Raw genomic sequence first — 16,136 nt, forward strand, 5'->3', positions numbered from 1 at the left:
TATACTGTAAGTTGCTCTGGATAAAGCTCAATGCATTAAATGTAACGTGTCGTGTGTAGCCATATTGGACAGTCACACACAAGTGGAGTGTGATCTATGTAACTCAAGTATCTTTTTAAATCAATAATTGTGAAGAATTTCTGCTTCATTAGACATAATAGTGACAACAAAGATGTGACAGAGGGGATGACGTGTGACAGGTTTAAACTGATCAATGTGAGTAGAAGCCACCAGGCCATCCCATCACTTATACCTATAAACAAGAATGTCTACAGTAATTACATATTGAGGAACAAGGTGGCTAATGTGGCTTCAACTGACATCAGCACATGGAGATGTGATAGAAAGTGTCTCAAACAAATGCACTCTCAATGCTTTCATTATTTAGTTTTTTTTAAATAGATGTCCCTAATATGCACCAGGAAGACCCTGTCTGTTTCTTCTGATTCTATGATCCTGCTGTGTTGTCTCACCTGATGATAGAGGTAGTTGAGAGAGGGTTTGTCTTCAGAGAAATGACTGAGGTAACCTTTAGGAAGGTACCGCATCCGCAACTCATACCTGAGAATCAGAGAGACAGTATAGTTAAATAACTGCACACACACACAGACCTGCATGCACAAACACAAACACACACACTGAGATAACCTTTAGCATCCTAAACCCATACCTGAGATACAAAGACAGAAAGAGCATGCTTGCACACACACACACACACACACACACACACACACACACACACACACACTTCTTAAATATTTTTAACAGGGTGGATACAGAAATTTCTTCATGTCAAACATTTTTCACTCTTTGAATGTGAACAATCCTGAAGCATCAACAATGTAAGTAGCCAGATAGGTGCCATGAAAACAAAAAGTGCCAAAACGTAGAATAACGTAGAACAAGAATTCTGATTTATTTAATCTAATGTAAAAAGTAAAGTATCTAATTTTCGCTTGCCTCCCTGCACAGGAGGCAGGAGGTGAAATCACACATCAGTCACATCAGAGAGCAGCACCCCTGGAGCTGGTAGGGATTCGGTGTGTTGCTCAAAGACACTTTAAAGGATGGCCTCCCTACTCACTGTGCTACCCTGCTGCCTGGTGGCACAGTGAGCAGTGATTACATATTTGGCTGACAGTAAAGTACTAAAACGTGATAACCTTGTAATGCATCAAGTGTAATGAGACACCTGCAGTAACACTTGCCAGTTTGCTGTACCACACAAGTGCCCAGTTGGGCCATCAGTGTTTATAGTGACATATTATTTCATGACTGACATATTGTGATGACTACAGTGGGGAGAACTGGGTCAGGAGAATAGTGAGTTCGTAGTTGCTGTAATGCCACAGGCCTGTAGTTAGATAACAAAGGGGATCAAGGCTGAGGACAAAATGAATAAAACATACTGCATTCTATAATGAATGAACCAAAAAGAGAGTGTGAGAGAGAAAGTGATGTGTGCTGAAGAGAAGAGAGAGCAGGATGAGAGAGAAGAGAGAGAGTGAGATGTGAGAGATGAGAAAGAGAGAGGAGGACGGAGGGAAAGATGAAAGTGAAAAAGAGTGTGAGTACACAAGAGAACGCACGCAAGGGAGTGAGAGAGGAGGGAGACAGAGTCGGTCCATCCCCTGGGCTACTTCTCCTGTTCTAACAATAGCTTGGCAGCAGCAGCTCCTGTGGGCTTGCAGCTCTGCCTCCCTCTGAGGCAGCGGGCAGCAACTAGCAGTGCCACTCGGCTGGCTGGCTCTGCTGCATGTTAATGCTGTACAACTCCTGAACAACTTGTTCCTTTTTTGGGAGTAACACATCACCCGCCCCGGTGACTAGAGAACAATGGACTGAATAAGTTGTTAGGAGAGTTGTGAACAATGTCAACTGAGGACCGCTAGACACCAGCACAGTTCAATTGTACATTAAAATTGGAGAGAGAGACGCTTTCAAATAATGAGAAGTACACAGAACAAATAACTGTTCTGATTCCCATTCATCGGACAGAAGAGTTGAACCTCCTCTCCAATGCTTTGAGAATATGTAGGTTGTAGTAGGTAATATTACAGCTAATTGGGTGGAAAACAGTGTAAATATGAACTCTTTCCATGACATAGCTTGACCAGGTGAATCCAAGTGAAAGCCATGAACCCCTCTTGATTTCAGATATTAAATCCTCTTCAGTCATAAAGGCGCAATGTAGATAAATGGAGGGAAACACAATAACTAAGGATTTTTAAGCCTTAAGACAACGAAGACATAAATTGTGCTGAAGGTAGAGCAACTCAATATTAGATAGTCGGTCATAATATTTTTTAGTGGGTGTACGGTGCAGTAATTCAGATCAGTCTGTTTCAAAGTCTTGGTCGATGATTTATGGGAAGAATAAAATGGTCCCCACTGAGACCATATGTTATGCAGCTAAAGCCCCGCTTGTAAAGTAGGCTTAATAACATACTGTTGGTTACCAGGCTTGTAGCTTTAACAAGAACAGTTTCTGTATAATCCCAAGGGTCATTTGTGACGATGGCATATAGGTCGAAATTAATGATTAATGATGTTGATTTGAATGTGATCTCAGCTCTCTGGCTCCCTAGTTGATCAGCTGCCTAAATTTCTTCTATGGAGAACACACGTTAGGCTATTTGGCTTGCTGGTTGATGTTAGCTACTGAACCGTTAGCAAACATAGCTCATAGCATACTACATAAAAAAAATACACACATACAAAAGCATTGCTTATACAGCAATGCGATTTATCATAAACATAGACAATGTGGTGTCTTGCTATTATCAAGCAAGTTCCCCTGTTGTGTATTATGGGCCTTAAGTGTGAAACATCAGTGCTAAGGTGTGGATATTTATACTTACAAGCAACTTTCCACTCAAACTGCTTGACCTGACTTTGGCTCTTGGAGAAAAATAAATAAATAATCAAAGCCTGAAAAATCAGTTTTGGGTCAAGATAAAAAAAAAATGTGGCTCCCCAGAGAAACTAAAGCCATCTGAACCCTGGTTTAGATGGCTTGATATAAACTTGTGTGCCATCAGTAGCAGCTAAGTGCAGTACCTCTGGAAATGTTTGGATTCATGGTTGGAAATTTGGACAGAGAAAAAATCTTCCATGGAGGTTGAGTCAGGCGCCTACTCTGATCAATCAGTACGAAATGCATAGCGGAGCTGGAGTACTAGCAGCAGAGCAGTTCCTCCTGGAAAACAGTTCTGCAAAATGACACACTGTACTGCAATATAACAGTCAGCTAGCAATAACAGTGAAACATAATGTAAACACACATCAACACCTAGCAAGACACAAGTTAAGGTTGTAAAGGAGTTTTGTCAAGTCTGATACTAATGAGACCATTGCTGAGAAAATGAGTTTATTCTATGTGTTGCTTTCTATGTGCTTATTCTATTTGTCCCCAGGCATGATTTCCTGCAAACTGTACAGGACTGACTTACAGCACAGAGTCTTATCCAAAACAGAAAGAGGATTGCCTCACTTTGAACAGTCTGAAGCTACTTAAAATGACAGATGATGGAACCATCCTAGCTACTACAGCTAAAGCTGACTGAAGATTACTCTACTTGTTCGTGCGCAAACATATACACAGAAAATAACTTGCATTGTTGCACAAGTTTATTCCAGTCACATTACTCAAACTGCAACATGACAGTTTCATGTTACCTCTTCTGTATACATATTTGTCTTCTTTCTGCAGATCCGAAGTCTCGCTTCCTTTCTCTTCTTCAAAGGGCTTTTAATTTGTAAACATTTGTGACAGTGATGTAACAAACTACCATTAAGGGACTCATGGGGTCGGCAAAGTCACCAAATTCAAATCCTATTGGTAACAGCTTTAAGGTGCAAATGACATACTGCAGAAGGTGAAAGAAATAAACCTGTTATAGAAAAAATGATACTGGATTGAATAGTTGACACTCAAACAGACTCGCAGGCAAAACAGAATCTGTCTGACCTGCATAAGGACATTTAAGCAAAGGCAGGAGTAAGCGTTACTTTTCCTGTCTCTCTGCCTTTAAATGCTCCTAACTGGATCTAGGACAGATGTGTATGCCAGAAAATATGAAATTTGTGGGGGGCGACTGTGCTGTCCTAGAGAGATTAGGCTTGATGTGGGATTACTATACTGAACTGAATTTGTTACAGCCAGAATTGTCTCCTCTTCATTCTATCTGTGCCATCCCCCGACTCTACCGTCTGCCTACCATGGCTACAGGCTGACATACTTTAGCCCCGGGTCCTGCCTCTGGTCTGCATAACACACACTCACACACATATGCACACAGGCATATAGACAGACACAAGCACACACATACACATACACATACGCACACACTACACTCTAGTCCTCCTTACAGAAAGAGAAGGAGTGAGTGATAGTGAGTGAGAGAGTAAAACGTAAAAAAAATTTGTAAGTCTACCTCCACTCCTCCTGGGGGTGCTGTTTCTCGTACTTCTCCCTGACATGAGACACGCCCAGATCAGGGTGCAGCCAATGGAGGGCCTCAGAGCGCAGGTGGGTCAGACGGAGGCCCAGAGAGGAGACACAGCGCAATTTGTGGATCTCTGCTATCTTCTGGATAACGCCCTGTAGACAGAGGGTGGAGGGATAAAGAGAGCAAAGCGTGAGAGGAGGAGGGAAAGGATAGGGATATGGAGTGGGAAAGGAAGGGTTTGTTTGTATTTTGTGTGTGTGTGTGTGTGTGCGCGTGTATACTGTGTATTCAACCTCACTCTTACCCTGACATCTGTGGCATCTCCATGCCTGATATTACTAGCCCAGGTACATGGTTCGCTGTTGGTCTCGAAGTAATGGAAGATCTTCAGAACCCGGTCCATGGAGCCCGGCGGCCGCTCCAGGCCTCCAGCGGAGCCACTGGTACCAACGCCGGTGCCACCGGGCCCACCGGACCGGGACTTCACTCCACAACCACCCGCCGCCGAGTGGTTGAGGTTGGGCTCCAAGTAGGAAGACGACGCCATGCCTGACTTAGATGCTCCTGCTGGGGCTAACTGGCTGTCATATTCTGGGGGAAGAGAGAGAGATATAGAGAGAGGAGGAGGGGGGGGAGGAAGAGGAAGACAAGGGTTAAAGTGTGACTTCATGGTTGACATTGGGAATAGTTTCAAAGCCCTGAATTTGTGAAAGGGGCATTACACAGCAGAGGAGAAAAAAAAATAACAGGTTCAAAAAGGAGCTTAGAGCACATTCATGAACACTGGTTCCTCGTCCCATCGAAACACATTGTTAAGAGATAGCTGAAACAGTCAGTCAGTCACGCAGTCAGTCAGTCCTCAAATCAATTTATAGTGCATTTTACAAAGAATTGTCACAATACCCTTCACACAGACATAATACAGGGCAAAAACAATAAAGGAACAAAATATGTTAAATAATCATATGGCCAAGAGCACACATACAGAAAAAAATATAGTCGCATGCGTCACTGAAAAGGGTCCAAGCACAATATGCTAATTTGTCCAAAGACAAGAAACATAAGACATTATGATTAGTTGACCATACTATTGATGATTGTGAGCTTGCAGAGAATAGTGCCCTCATGTGACCAAGTGACTCCAGACTTGGCAAGTCTCCTATACTTGGCAATAAGGCTGACTTGGACATAGTGACGTTTATTTTATGTGAATATAGGCACCTTTTCGTGCTCGTTAGCACTAGATTCAACTCAATTGGACATAAAATCTCAAACATTTCATGTTCTCAGAGTCACTCTGCAACTATTTGTCATTTGAGCACCTCAAGGTAGGTAAACAATATCAGCCCCTTCTTTGCACGACCTGGGACTTGAACTGACAACCTTTGCCTCCAACAGCAGTTGACCTACACACTGAGCTAGTGACGGAGTGGCACCACTGTTGCGTTTCTCACAGTATGACTTTATGAGTGCTTGGCTTTAGAGATCTTTGTTGGTCTAATGTCCAACAATATATTTTGCCACTGTTATCATGGAATCTGCTTGAACAGACTCATTTTGTCAAAATGGTAAACTGCAATACTATTCTCTGCAAACTGATTTCTAACTACCTACTGCAAACATAAGGCAAACTTACAAACTCCACACAGAAAAGACCAAGGAAAACTTCCCAAGCTTGTTGCTGTGAGGAGACAGTGTTATGATTTGAACTCACAATCCTTTGCATTGCAGACCTATTCATTAACCACTAGGCTACTAAGTCCACTGGGTGGCTATGACTGTCCGTTGTCTATTAAAAGCCTTAGAAAGAGTATTTTAACTGTATTAGTGCACTCCATTAATCAATTTAAACATGGCTTTACAGATATCATCTTGAGAGTACAGACAGCATTTGTCTTTAGTTTGATAAAGATTGATAAAACTATCTTGAACATATCACATTGTCAATTTATCAAACGCTTTGCAGCTATATGTTTCAATCTACCCTACACTCAGTTTTCAAGATATCATTCAAATTTTTTGTCTGTTTACTAATCGAGGTATGATGATTTCAAAAATCATGTTTTTTTGTTGGCCGGCTCCTAAAAGAAAATACTATCATCTATAATACAGCTAAAAAGATAATATCTACAGTATATATTTATATACAAGTATACAAATACATATATACAGAATATAGTATATATATCAATGAAGAATTAAGTACATAAATATTAAAATAAATAAATAAATGCTATGCTAATAGAAAAAGAAAAAGAAAAAAGTTCAACTGGGTTGAACTTTCTGTCCATCAAAACAGGCGGAAAACGTACAGAGACGTAAATCTGACAGAAACAGACGCACCATCAGCGCTGCCCGCTTACGGACGGCTCTCCTTGAAAATGAATTGAAATGAACGGAGACAGACAGACACAACATATCAGTGTGGCCGCAGCTTTACTCAGAGTCACAGACCTCAGACCAGTTCATGATAGTATTTGATAGTACTGTACAACTAAGGGGGGGGGGGGGGACTCTCAGTTCAACATAAGGACTCTCAGTTCAACATAAATCAAATAAACTTCTGAAACTGGAACCATCTCTTTAAACGGTGAGTCAGACCCACCAGTACAGAGGACAGGTTCCCATCGCCAGAGGAAGCCACACTATGGTATTTCAGTTTTAGGAAATATTACATTCAGCCATCTAGTCAAGTAGTCCATCAGCCAGTCGGACAGCCAAAAGGACCAACTAGTAAATCAGCCAGGCAATCAGTCTTGTCAGGCAGTCAGTTAGCCAGCCAGCCATTTAGTCAGCAAATCAGCCTGTCAGTCAGTGAATCAGCCAGCCATTCAAACAGCTAATCAGCCTGCCAGTCAGTTAATCAGGAAGCCGTTCAGTCAGCCAACCAGTCAATAAACAAGTCATTCAGTCCTACCTGCAGTGAAGAGTGGAAGTGGCCAGCAGGTACAGGCCACACCTGAGTCTCTCTGCAATACACTCCTACCACCCTCACCTGTCTGCATGGCTGCTACTCCACAAACTCCTATCTCTTAAAATCTGGCTCGAGACCCTAAAGTGGGCCACGGGACGATTGTAGCAGACTGCTGGATTGTTCTGGAGAAATTGGTATCCAATGGCAGTGGCTGTGGCATGGTACTTAAGTCTTTCCAAGATCTTACAATGTAGGGAAAGATCTTACAATGTAGGAAAAAAAATACTGTAGGCTAGTTGGGTAGTAGCCTAAATGCAGGATGAAATCTCAAAAATGAGCCTATAGAGCCTACAGAATTAGGCTTTGGGTCACAAGAAGTCTCATTTCAAAAAGATATCTTCCCTTCAAAAAAATTATAACCCACTGTTCAATTCTAACCCAGGTTTACTATGCGACTACAGAGGCAACAATAGGAGTGACAATCACACTCAAATGCTGAACAAATGCAGACTTTTGCAATCTAGGCTACTTCAACTAAGCAAGAGCAAGCACAAACACGTCCACTCTCGCTAATTCTTCCTTTCTGTCTCTGATTCTCTCTCCCACCCATTCACCCTCTTTCTGACTCTTTCTTTATCCAACAGCCGCCTCTCTCTACATTCGTCTTTATGTTTCTCGTCCCTCACTTCTGTGTGTTCAAACACACACTCCACTGCTTCCTGTGTCCGGTCGTCACTTCCTGGATATCCCAGCATGCCCTGTTGAGTCATCATCACCATGGTGACTGGTTTCAGCTGACTGTGAATGGTGGTTGTCATGTGGTGACTAACTACACTATAGTAAACCAAACCAAAATCTTTTTTTTACAGTAGTCATATCAGCAATGTCTTGTTCGTGACAGTGATTGAATCAGTTTCATGGAACATTTCCAGGATTGGGAAAGTTACTTTCAAAATGCAATCCACAACAAATTATTGTTAATTACAAATTACAAATTACCTGTTTCAAATTGCAATCAGTATCATATTCTACCAAGTTATTCAAACTCCCCAATGATCACATCTTTCATTGGATGACTAATCCGCTTAATATGAAGGAGGCAATTAATCCAAATTACAAAGTGTGATTTGAGTGGTGTTATTATCATCATCTAGGCTACAGTTTTAATGATTAGTCATTATTAATGTATACAATCACTGCATGTAATGTGTTCCTCCCCCAACCCTGGTCATTTCAGCCTTCTGGACAGCCTGTAGTTTGAACCTAGAAACATCACTACTATGGATCATGGTTGGATCACTTCATATGGAGTAACTGAGAGACCGAAAGAGTGAGAGAGAGTGAGACAGAGAGAGAGAGAGAGAGAGAGAGAGAGAGAAAGAGAGAGAGAAAGAGAGAGAGATAGTCTGATACAGGGAAAGTCTAATTCAGCACTTCTAACAGCTTGACCTACAGATGCCTCGTCAAAGACGAAGCAAGTGAAACGCACGCCTGTGTGTGTGTGTGTGTCTGTGTGTGTGTGTCTGTGTGCGTGTGTGTGTGCAGCTATAAGAGTAAAGTAGGACATTATGTATCTGATAACCCGACTCAGCATTCTCTTGCAGGAACTTACTGTAACAATAGCTGTGTGTGTGTGTGTGTGTATGCACATTTTCACATTATGTGTCTATGGAGAGACATTGTATGAGTTGCCTGTTGCCTTTGGCCCGTGTATATGTGTGTTCGTGTGTGTGTGTATGCAGTGTCCAAAATGTACTTTTTTTGCTCACCTGCCAAGGGCTAGTAAACAAAAAATACCTATCTGCCAAGGATAATTTTTACTGGCCCAAATAATTAATGTACATTACTATGTGAAACATAGTACCTGATTCTACATTAATTTAAAATTTGTTCACTCACTTATACAATGGATCGTTTTTGTCTTCATCTTCATTTTTTCCTTTTTGGTGGTCTCACACCTGCTATCAGTGCTATGTGTCGCCATATGGGAAACAAGTTAAATTTCAAGAAACGTTCAGCTAGTTTACCATCCAGGCAGCAGAGAAACAGAAGTTTACACGTTACTGCTTTGTGTAGAACAGCGTAACAGTGTAGAGCAGCCAATCAGTGGCCTGTTTGATACAGAGCCATTGTTCTGCTGTGATTTGATTGTGTTGTGATCAGAGAAAGTGTATGGTGGCCGGCAAGGACAAAGTTTGAGATCTGCCAAAGAACAAAACTGTATATAACCCAGCCATTCAAATGTTATCATCTCAAAATGTTACCAGATAGTGTGGTGGGTGACCCTTATTGATTTATTTGGATGTGTATGTGTGTGTAGTGTGTGTGTTTGTGTGTGTGTGTCCATGAGGTCATCCTCCAAGAGAAAAGAAAAATAAGAAAAATATAAGAAAAATGCTATGACATGCTTTGGTTAACCACGTGAAGTGGGCTACTGTAGGTAAGTATACTGTTAAGAGTGAGCACAAACAGAGCTGTACTGGATAGAGGTCAGTGTATAATGGTTACGGCCACAGTCACAGACTGCATAGGTCCTCAAGGCTAAAATCCAACAGATTGGTGTGGATCAGATTATAACTATCCCTCTATGTGATGGCATTACTGTCATAATCCCATTAAAATTATACCACTATGGCTATGATACTAGCTTTATTAGGTGGCTTGTTACTGTCCCTCAATCTGAGGGTATTGCTGCCGTATTTACATTAAAACTGATACTACCGCTTCATCATCTGATTATAATATTATAGTACTAGTTACCATTAATATAACTACTGACCCTCTGTCCACCTGATGCTATTATAATCCCTTTAAAATAATATCACCACTTGATCACTACAACTAGCATACTAGGGCTCTGTTTGAGCCTTAATAATCCCTCTACCTGATGGTATCATATACAGATGTAGCATACTGCAGCCTAGAGAGGAGAGAGTTAGTCACATGACTAGAGAACAGTATTTTTGGAATGCGGCCGCCACACCGCTCAAATTCCAAGGGGCCGGAGCAGCACAATATTTAAAATATTAGCTGATATTGCTTCCACTTTACCTTAACTTTAGTTTACCTGGACGGAGTTGTTTCTTTTCTGATGACTGTACAAAGACACAACATACACAGTAATGTAAATGTGTACTGTCGCTGTCAAATAAACCAATAATAAATAAACAAATACAGAACATCACTGTTCTGATGACTTAACTGTTCTGATATCATTTGATTCATATGATAACTTTTCATTTGATAGAACAAAACTATTGCAATAATAACAATTTATTTGACCATTTGTTTGACTGTATGTGTTTGTGCTACTATCTCGGTTTACATCCAGCCTTCATGCCTCGAATCTCAGAGGGGCACGTTAAAAAATGTATGGGGCCATTATCTTAACTGCAACTAGTTTTTAAACAGAAGCAATTGCACCAGAGGAGCTATAGGGGAGACACAAGCCACAGTCAGCCATCTGCTGCTATTCACTCACTCAGTAATCAGATTAGAAATTAAGCAACCAAACGCTGCAACACACAACACATCCTAACCCTACAATGCTGACACAAAATCACCCACACATAACCACCAACACACACATGCATGGGTAATCCCAAAACGGTTCAGTACTATACATACCATACCTAACGACTACATACAGCTTAATACAATCCTATTACAGATGTAGACATACCTCACTTGCCTCGGTGCACACATACTCTATGCCTTAAATAGTGTTATATCATACATAACTAGAGCATAGAGCACTATTACATCAGTATGTCTAAGTGTTCCTGAGTAGCTTTTAGAGAAAGAGGTTGTTTTTTCAGTTGGGTAATATGTTCCAGATTAGTACCGCAATTCTGGGGCAGCACAACAGTGTAGCAGCAGTGCAGCAAACATGCAAAGAGGGAATTTTACAATGGCTACCACTGTGGACAACAATCTACACGAAGAGTGGCCCGAATAACATACATTCCAGTAGGGACATGTCAGTCGTAGATTAAAATGGATCCCCAAATCACTAAAGCTTCTGGTTATGTTCCCAAATCCCTATAATGTAGGTTAGGCTGAAGAAACCATGTGATAATAGGTTAAAAGGCACACAACCTCCTTCCAACTTTGTTATCGGAGCAAAAACAACTTGGTTAATATCCCAAGTTGTTTTTGCTCCGTTTTTGCCCCTGTCTGTCTGTTTGTTAGTACGATCTCTCAAGTAGTTACTTATTTGGCTGAAATTTGGTGGACAGATAGTCCTTGACCCAAGGATCAGTTGGTGATCCGGCTCTGGGATTTCCGCCATTAGACGATTTTCATTTTTTAACCATAACTATTATGCTGCATGGGAAGGTCCGACATCCAGGACTTCCAAGTCGGCCGGTAAACAGCACTGCATTCATGTGTCATTTTGTCAGAAAATCAAACCTGGAAGACAAACTATAAACAAACATAAACCGTTACGGGGGCTGCAGCTTTGCAAGAGTAGGAGAATTGATCAGTGTTGGCGGAGGTTTGCGCTCTACCGAGTGCCTTCTGGTTACCTCATCGAACAGCTTGCAAAATCAGTTTTGGGGCACTAAAAAAATACAGATCTCAAAATAAATAAATAACAGTTTGAAAATAAGTGCACTACACAGCACAGTACAGAAAGCATCTCTCACTGCACCACTTTCTACTGGACACAACTGCACCAATTCTCCCCACAAACACTCCAATCCCCAACACACACACACACACACACACACATAGAAAGAGAGAAATCAAATCAACTAGGCCATGTAGGCAGCCAGGAGGGGAGCATGCTGCTGAGCCAAGCCCACCACCCCTTCTCTCGGTGGGGTTCCACTGGTTCACAGTCAGCCTGTTAAGCTGCAGAGGGCTGGAGTTGAGGTCTCCTGTAGCGGCAGCAGAAGGCCTGTCTATCTCCTCTATCTGACTGGTATCTGGGTTACTGGGGTTAGCAAAACCCTCGGGGATCCTATAGGCCTCTCTCTCGCTGTCTCTTTTTTCCCATCCTTTCCTCTTCTCCTCAAATCGCTCCTTCCTCACATTCACGCCTCTCTTCATGTCTTTCTTTCCTCATAGCCCCGGATCTTTTCCTTTCTCTCTTGTTCCTCACATGCCCCATCTCCTGTGTCCTCTTTTCTTTATCCTCTCCCCTCCATATCCACAGTTCTTTTATTCTCCCCCTCTCTTCATCTCCTCCTATCGCTCATCTCTTGCGCCACCAGACCTTTTGGTTCCTGTCTTACATCTCCATTTGATCCTCAACTCCAATCGAACCACCTCTCTTCCTCCCTCCTTCTCATCTTTCTCTCATCCTTAAACAATCTCCTCTGCACCCCCACTCTCTTCTTCTGTCTCCAGCCAAGGATACACATCATCTATACCAAGGGACAGAAGAGAAAAAAGCCTGCAGTCTAAACATTGGTTGTGTGTGTGTGTGTGTGTGTGTGTGTGTTACACTGTTCCAGTGACATCAGAGCTACCTGGCCTACTTATAACCACCATCTCCCCCCATAGACTCACTAACCAATCATAGCATATACCAGTTTGCTAAAGACACACTACCCAATTATAGCTCAGCATGACTTTAACCCTGACAAATGAACCAATAACAGTTCAGTATTAGTCTAATAAAGTAGTATTAGTATTAGTATGATAAAGTAGTATGGTCAACAGTCAGCAAAACACAAACTAATAAGAGCAGAGTATGTGCTCTGAAAACTACAAATGGAAAATGGAAAGGATTCATACCTCAAAATGTCATGCAAAAAGTTTGCATCTTCTGTATAAGACTCCTGAATTATTCATATCATTTGTATATGTTCCAATAACCTTGTGTTTGTTCCTAAAGCATATTACATGATCTTAGATAGTCTTCAAAAACCCAGTCCCTGTGTGAGACCCATCCCACTGGTGATGTTGCCACCTAAACCTCTCTAGAATCTAAACACACCATACTGGTGATGATGTTACAATCTAAACCTCTTCAAAAGCCACGAGTGAAAAATTGGACAAATTGGTTTTCCCACTCATGAGGGTGTATATTGAAGTAGACATTTCATAGAAAATAATGTTACCCAGGCACATCCAGGTACTTGGCAGTGTATACCAATGAATAGCTCACACGTGATAATGAACAAGTGAATAAGTATGGATCTAGTACTACTTGGTTGTGAATCATAAAGGTTAGGCAAAGTAGATTGTTGATAGTAAACGAGTCTCAAAACAAGGCTGCATCTAAATAGATTGTTTGTAGGCGGTATGTTGCTATAGCTATACTTGTACGTACTTGGTAGGGGGTGCTGTGCGTAGATGCAGGCCCCCTTGCTCCAGCAGAGAGGGATGCAGCCGCTGTTCTCCATTTGTTCTGTAGGGGGAACTGTCCCAGGCCTGGCCGCAGGGCCCAGACACCACCGCTGGGCTCAGACAACAGCATAGAGCCCAGGGCTACAGCCTGCTAGCCTAGCCACTAACTGGCTTGTCACAACTCAGGAAAAAAGCCTGGTATGTCAAATTGAGTAAGCCAAGGAAAAGGCGATTAGAGAGATACAAAAAAAACAAAAAAAAAATTACCAGTTGTGACCTGCTATGCTGACAACTGGGCTGGGCTTTTGTAAAATTTTGCCACCCCACAATAGACAGCAGGAGGAAATGCAATGCAAAAAAATGCACAAAATCCAGTGTCCCAGGGTGGTTAGTCAATCCAACAAAGCAAAGGGCCAAGTGAGAGCCTTGGACTGGAAAGAGAGGAAGTAGAATATCCTTTGTACAGTAAAATCTGGTGACACAGCAAGTATCCCCACAGGAGGTAGAAAATGTACCAGTCCGTTGTTGTCTCTCCTCAGGTCTCACTGGCAACAGTGACCAGGCTTCAGTACAGCTGCCCAGGCTTCTCTCTAGCCACACCGGCCCGACACCTATCATCAGGTTCCAAGTCCAGCGGGATGTGATTCTCAAACCGCGTTTTTACCCTTAAATAACACTGAAATGCAGGTTTGACTTAGCTCCCAACAGCCACACTGGCCCGACATGTATAATTTACCATTTCCACCATTTTTGTCTAAGCTGATCTAATATTCAGACCTTCTTTTTACATGAAAAAAAAAATCTAACACTAAAACTATTTAAAGACACTAAAAACTGCATTCAAGTTTGTGGTGCAGAAACCCAGGCCACTGAGCAGGGCACTGATAACCTGAGTTCAAAGACTGTGACTCACTCTCCTAAAGCTTGCTGAAACATCATTTTACTTCATGGCTTCAGGAAGTAGCTTTAGGTCTAAGTCCTAGTAATCAATCCTTTAAGTCATGATCCTGGAGCCTAGCAAAATACTTTTTTCAAAGTGCAACGTGATACTTCATTGATCCCCGTAAGGAAGTTCTCCTTTTGCTCACGCCCCTCCAAGGAGGTCAGAGCACAGTGTCAGCTACATGCAGAGTCCCTGGAGGTGGTGGGGATTCAGTGTCTTGCTCAAGGACACGTCAGCAGGCCGGAAGTTTCCCAACACAGGGGCTTGAACCTGGGTCCTGCAGTTGAAGGGCAATCTCTCTAACCGTTAGGCCACCATGCTGCCAAGCAAATCCTCACAAAATATTCATTTTAGGTCTTCAGCCAGGAGCTGATGATCCAATTAATCAATCCTTGATGTGAAGTTGAAAGAACAAGGGATGCAAGGTTACACCAGAGGAACTGGCTTGCAGCAATAAATCAAAAGTCACAAGGTCTGGCATTCAATATCCAATATCCACATTACAAAATAACACTGACAGCTCTCAGTGACAAAGTTTAAAGTCCATGCTAATAAATCAAAGCACCATTTTAACATGTAAAGACTAAAATCCAGGGAAGGTAGTAGTTCCGTTCTGTAATTCCACAATGTTGTCCAAAGGAGACAGTAGGCAGGATGAGAGAAAGAAGAGGAGCTAGCATCAGGGAAGAAAGAAATGAGAATGTAGGACGACGAGGGGCGTAGGGAAATGGAGCACAGTGAGGGAGAGAGATAGATGAGAGGAGGAAAGGAGGAGAGAGGGAAGACATGGAGGGAAGGACAAAGAGATAAGAGGAAGAAAGAGAAGAGGGGTGAGTAAAGGAGGAGAGGTGAATGAGGGAGGGAGAGGGATGAAGAGAAAGAAAGAAAGAAAGAAAGAAAGAAAGAAAGAAAGAAAAAAGAAAGAATGAACGAACAAACAAGAGGGAATGGATGACAGGGGAAAGAGGAGAGATGAGGAGAGAGGGATGAGGAAGGAAGGAAAGAAAGAGGAGAGACCCAGGGGAGAAGCTCAGCTTCACATCCTTCAGAGCTTTCCCACAATGCTCTCTGCCTGTAGGAGCTAACCAGGTCAAAGCAGGTGTCTGATGTCAGAGAGAGAGAGAGAGAGAGACAGAGATCTAGAGAGAGACGCAGAAAGAGAGAAAGATGTGAAGCAAAGAGGAAAGGGAGGGAAAGGACTGAGAAGATAAAAATGATGTTGCAGTAGTGGGTGGAAAAAAGTATTGATGCAGTAATTCCGTTTGGAAGTCAGTCAGCTGTGTGTCGGTCTGTCTGGCTTCTGAAGGCTTTCTTCTGTAGCAGCAGAAGAGCATCGAGATCACAAGAGCCGTCTCTCATTCTCTCATGCTGGCTGCCGACGCAAACACACACACACACACACACACACTCTGCCCAACGCAATCCTTTAGCAGTCGAATTGAGTGTGCCAAATAGACTGTAGAGTGAGAGAGAGTATGAGAGTATGTGTGTAAGCGAGAGAGAGGGAGAACGTATGCGTGCGAGAGAG

The 16,136-nt window shown here is 42.3% G+C and overlaps 1 protein-coding gene across 1 annotated transcript in view; it reads right to left on the bottom strand.

The window, feature by feature from the left end:
* Positions 1–13,721, bottom strand: part of LOC139649120 (focal adhesion kinase 1-like) — a 63,110-nt gene extending 49,389 nt beyond the window's left edge. Inside the window, 4 exon segments of the mRNA XM_071525435.1 lie at positions 474–561; positions 4,437–4,603; positions 4,756–5,042; positions 13,649–13,721. Of these exon segments, the coding sequence (XP_071381536.1) occupies positions 474–561; positions 4,437–4,603; positions 4,756–5,042; positions 13,649–13,721 (615 nt within the window).
* Between the last annotated feature and the right edge of the window lie 2,415 nt (positions 13,722–16,136).

The sequence above is a fragment of the Centroberyx affinis genome, unplaced genomic scaffold (genome assembly GCF_046629955.1).
Source record: "Centroberyx affinis isolate AG114_WGS23_722 - 3 ecotype Tasmania unplaced genomic scaffold, CSIRO-AGI_Caff_v1 ptg001293l_1, whole genome shotgun sequence".
In the NCBI taxonomy this organism is placed as follows: Eukaryota; Metazoa; Chordata; class Actinopteri; order Beryciformes; family Berycidae; genus Centroberyx; species Centroberyx affinis.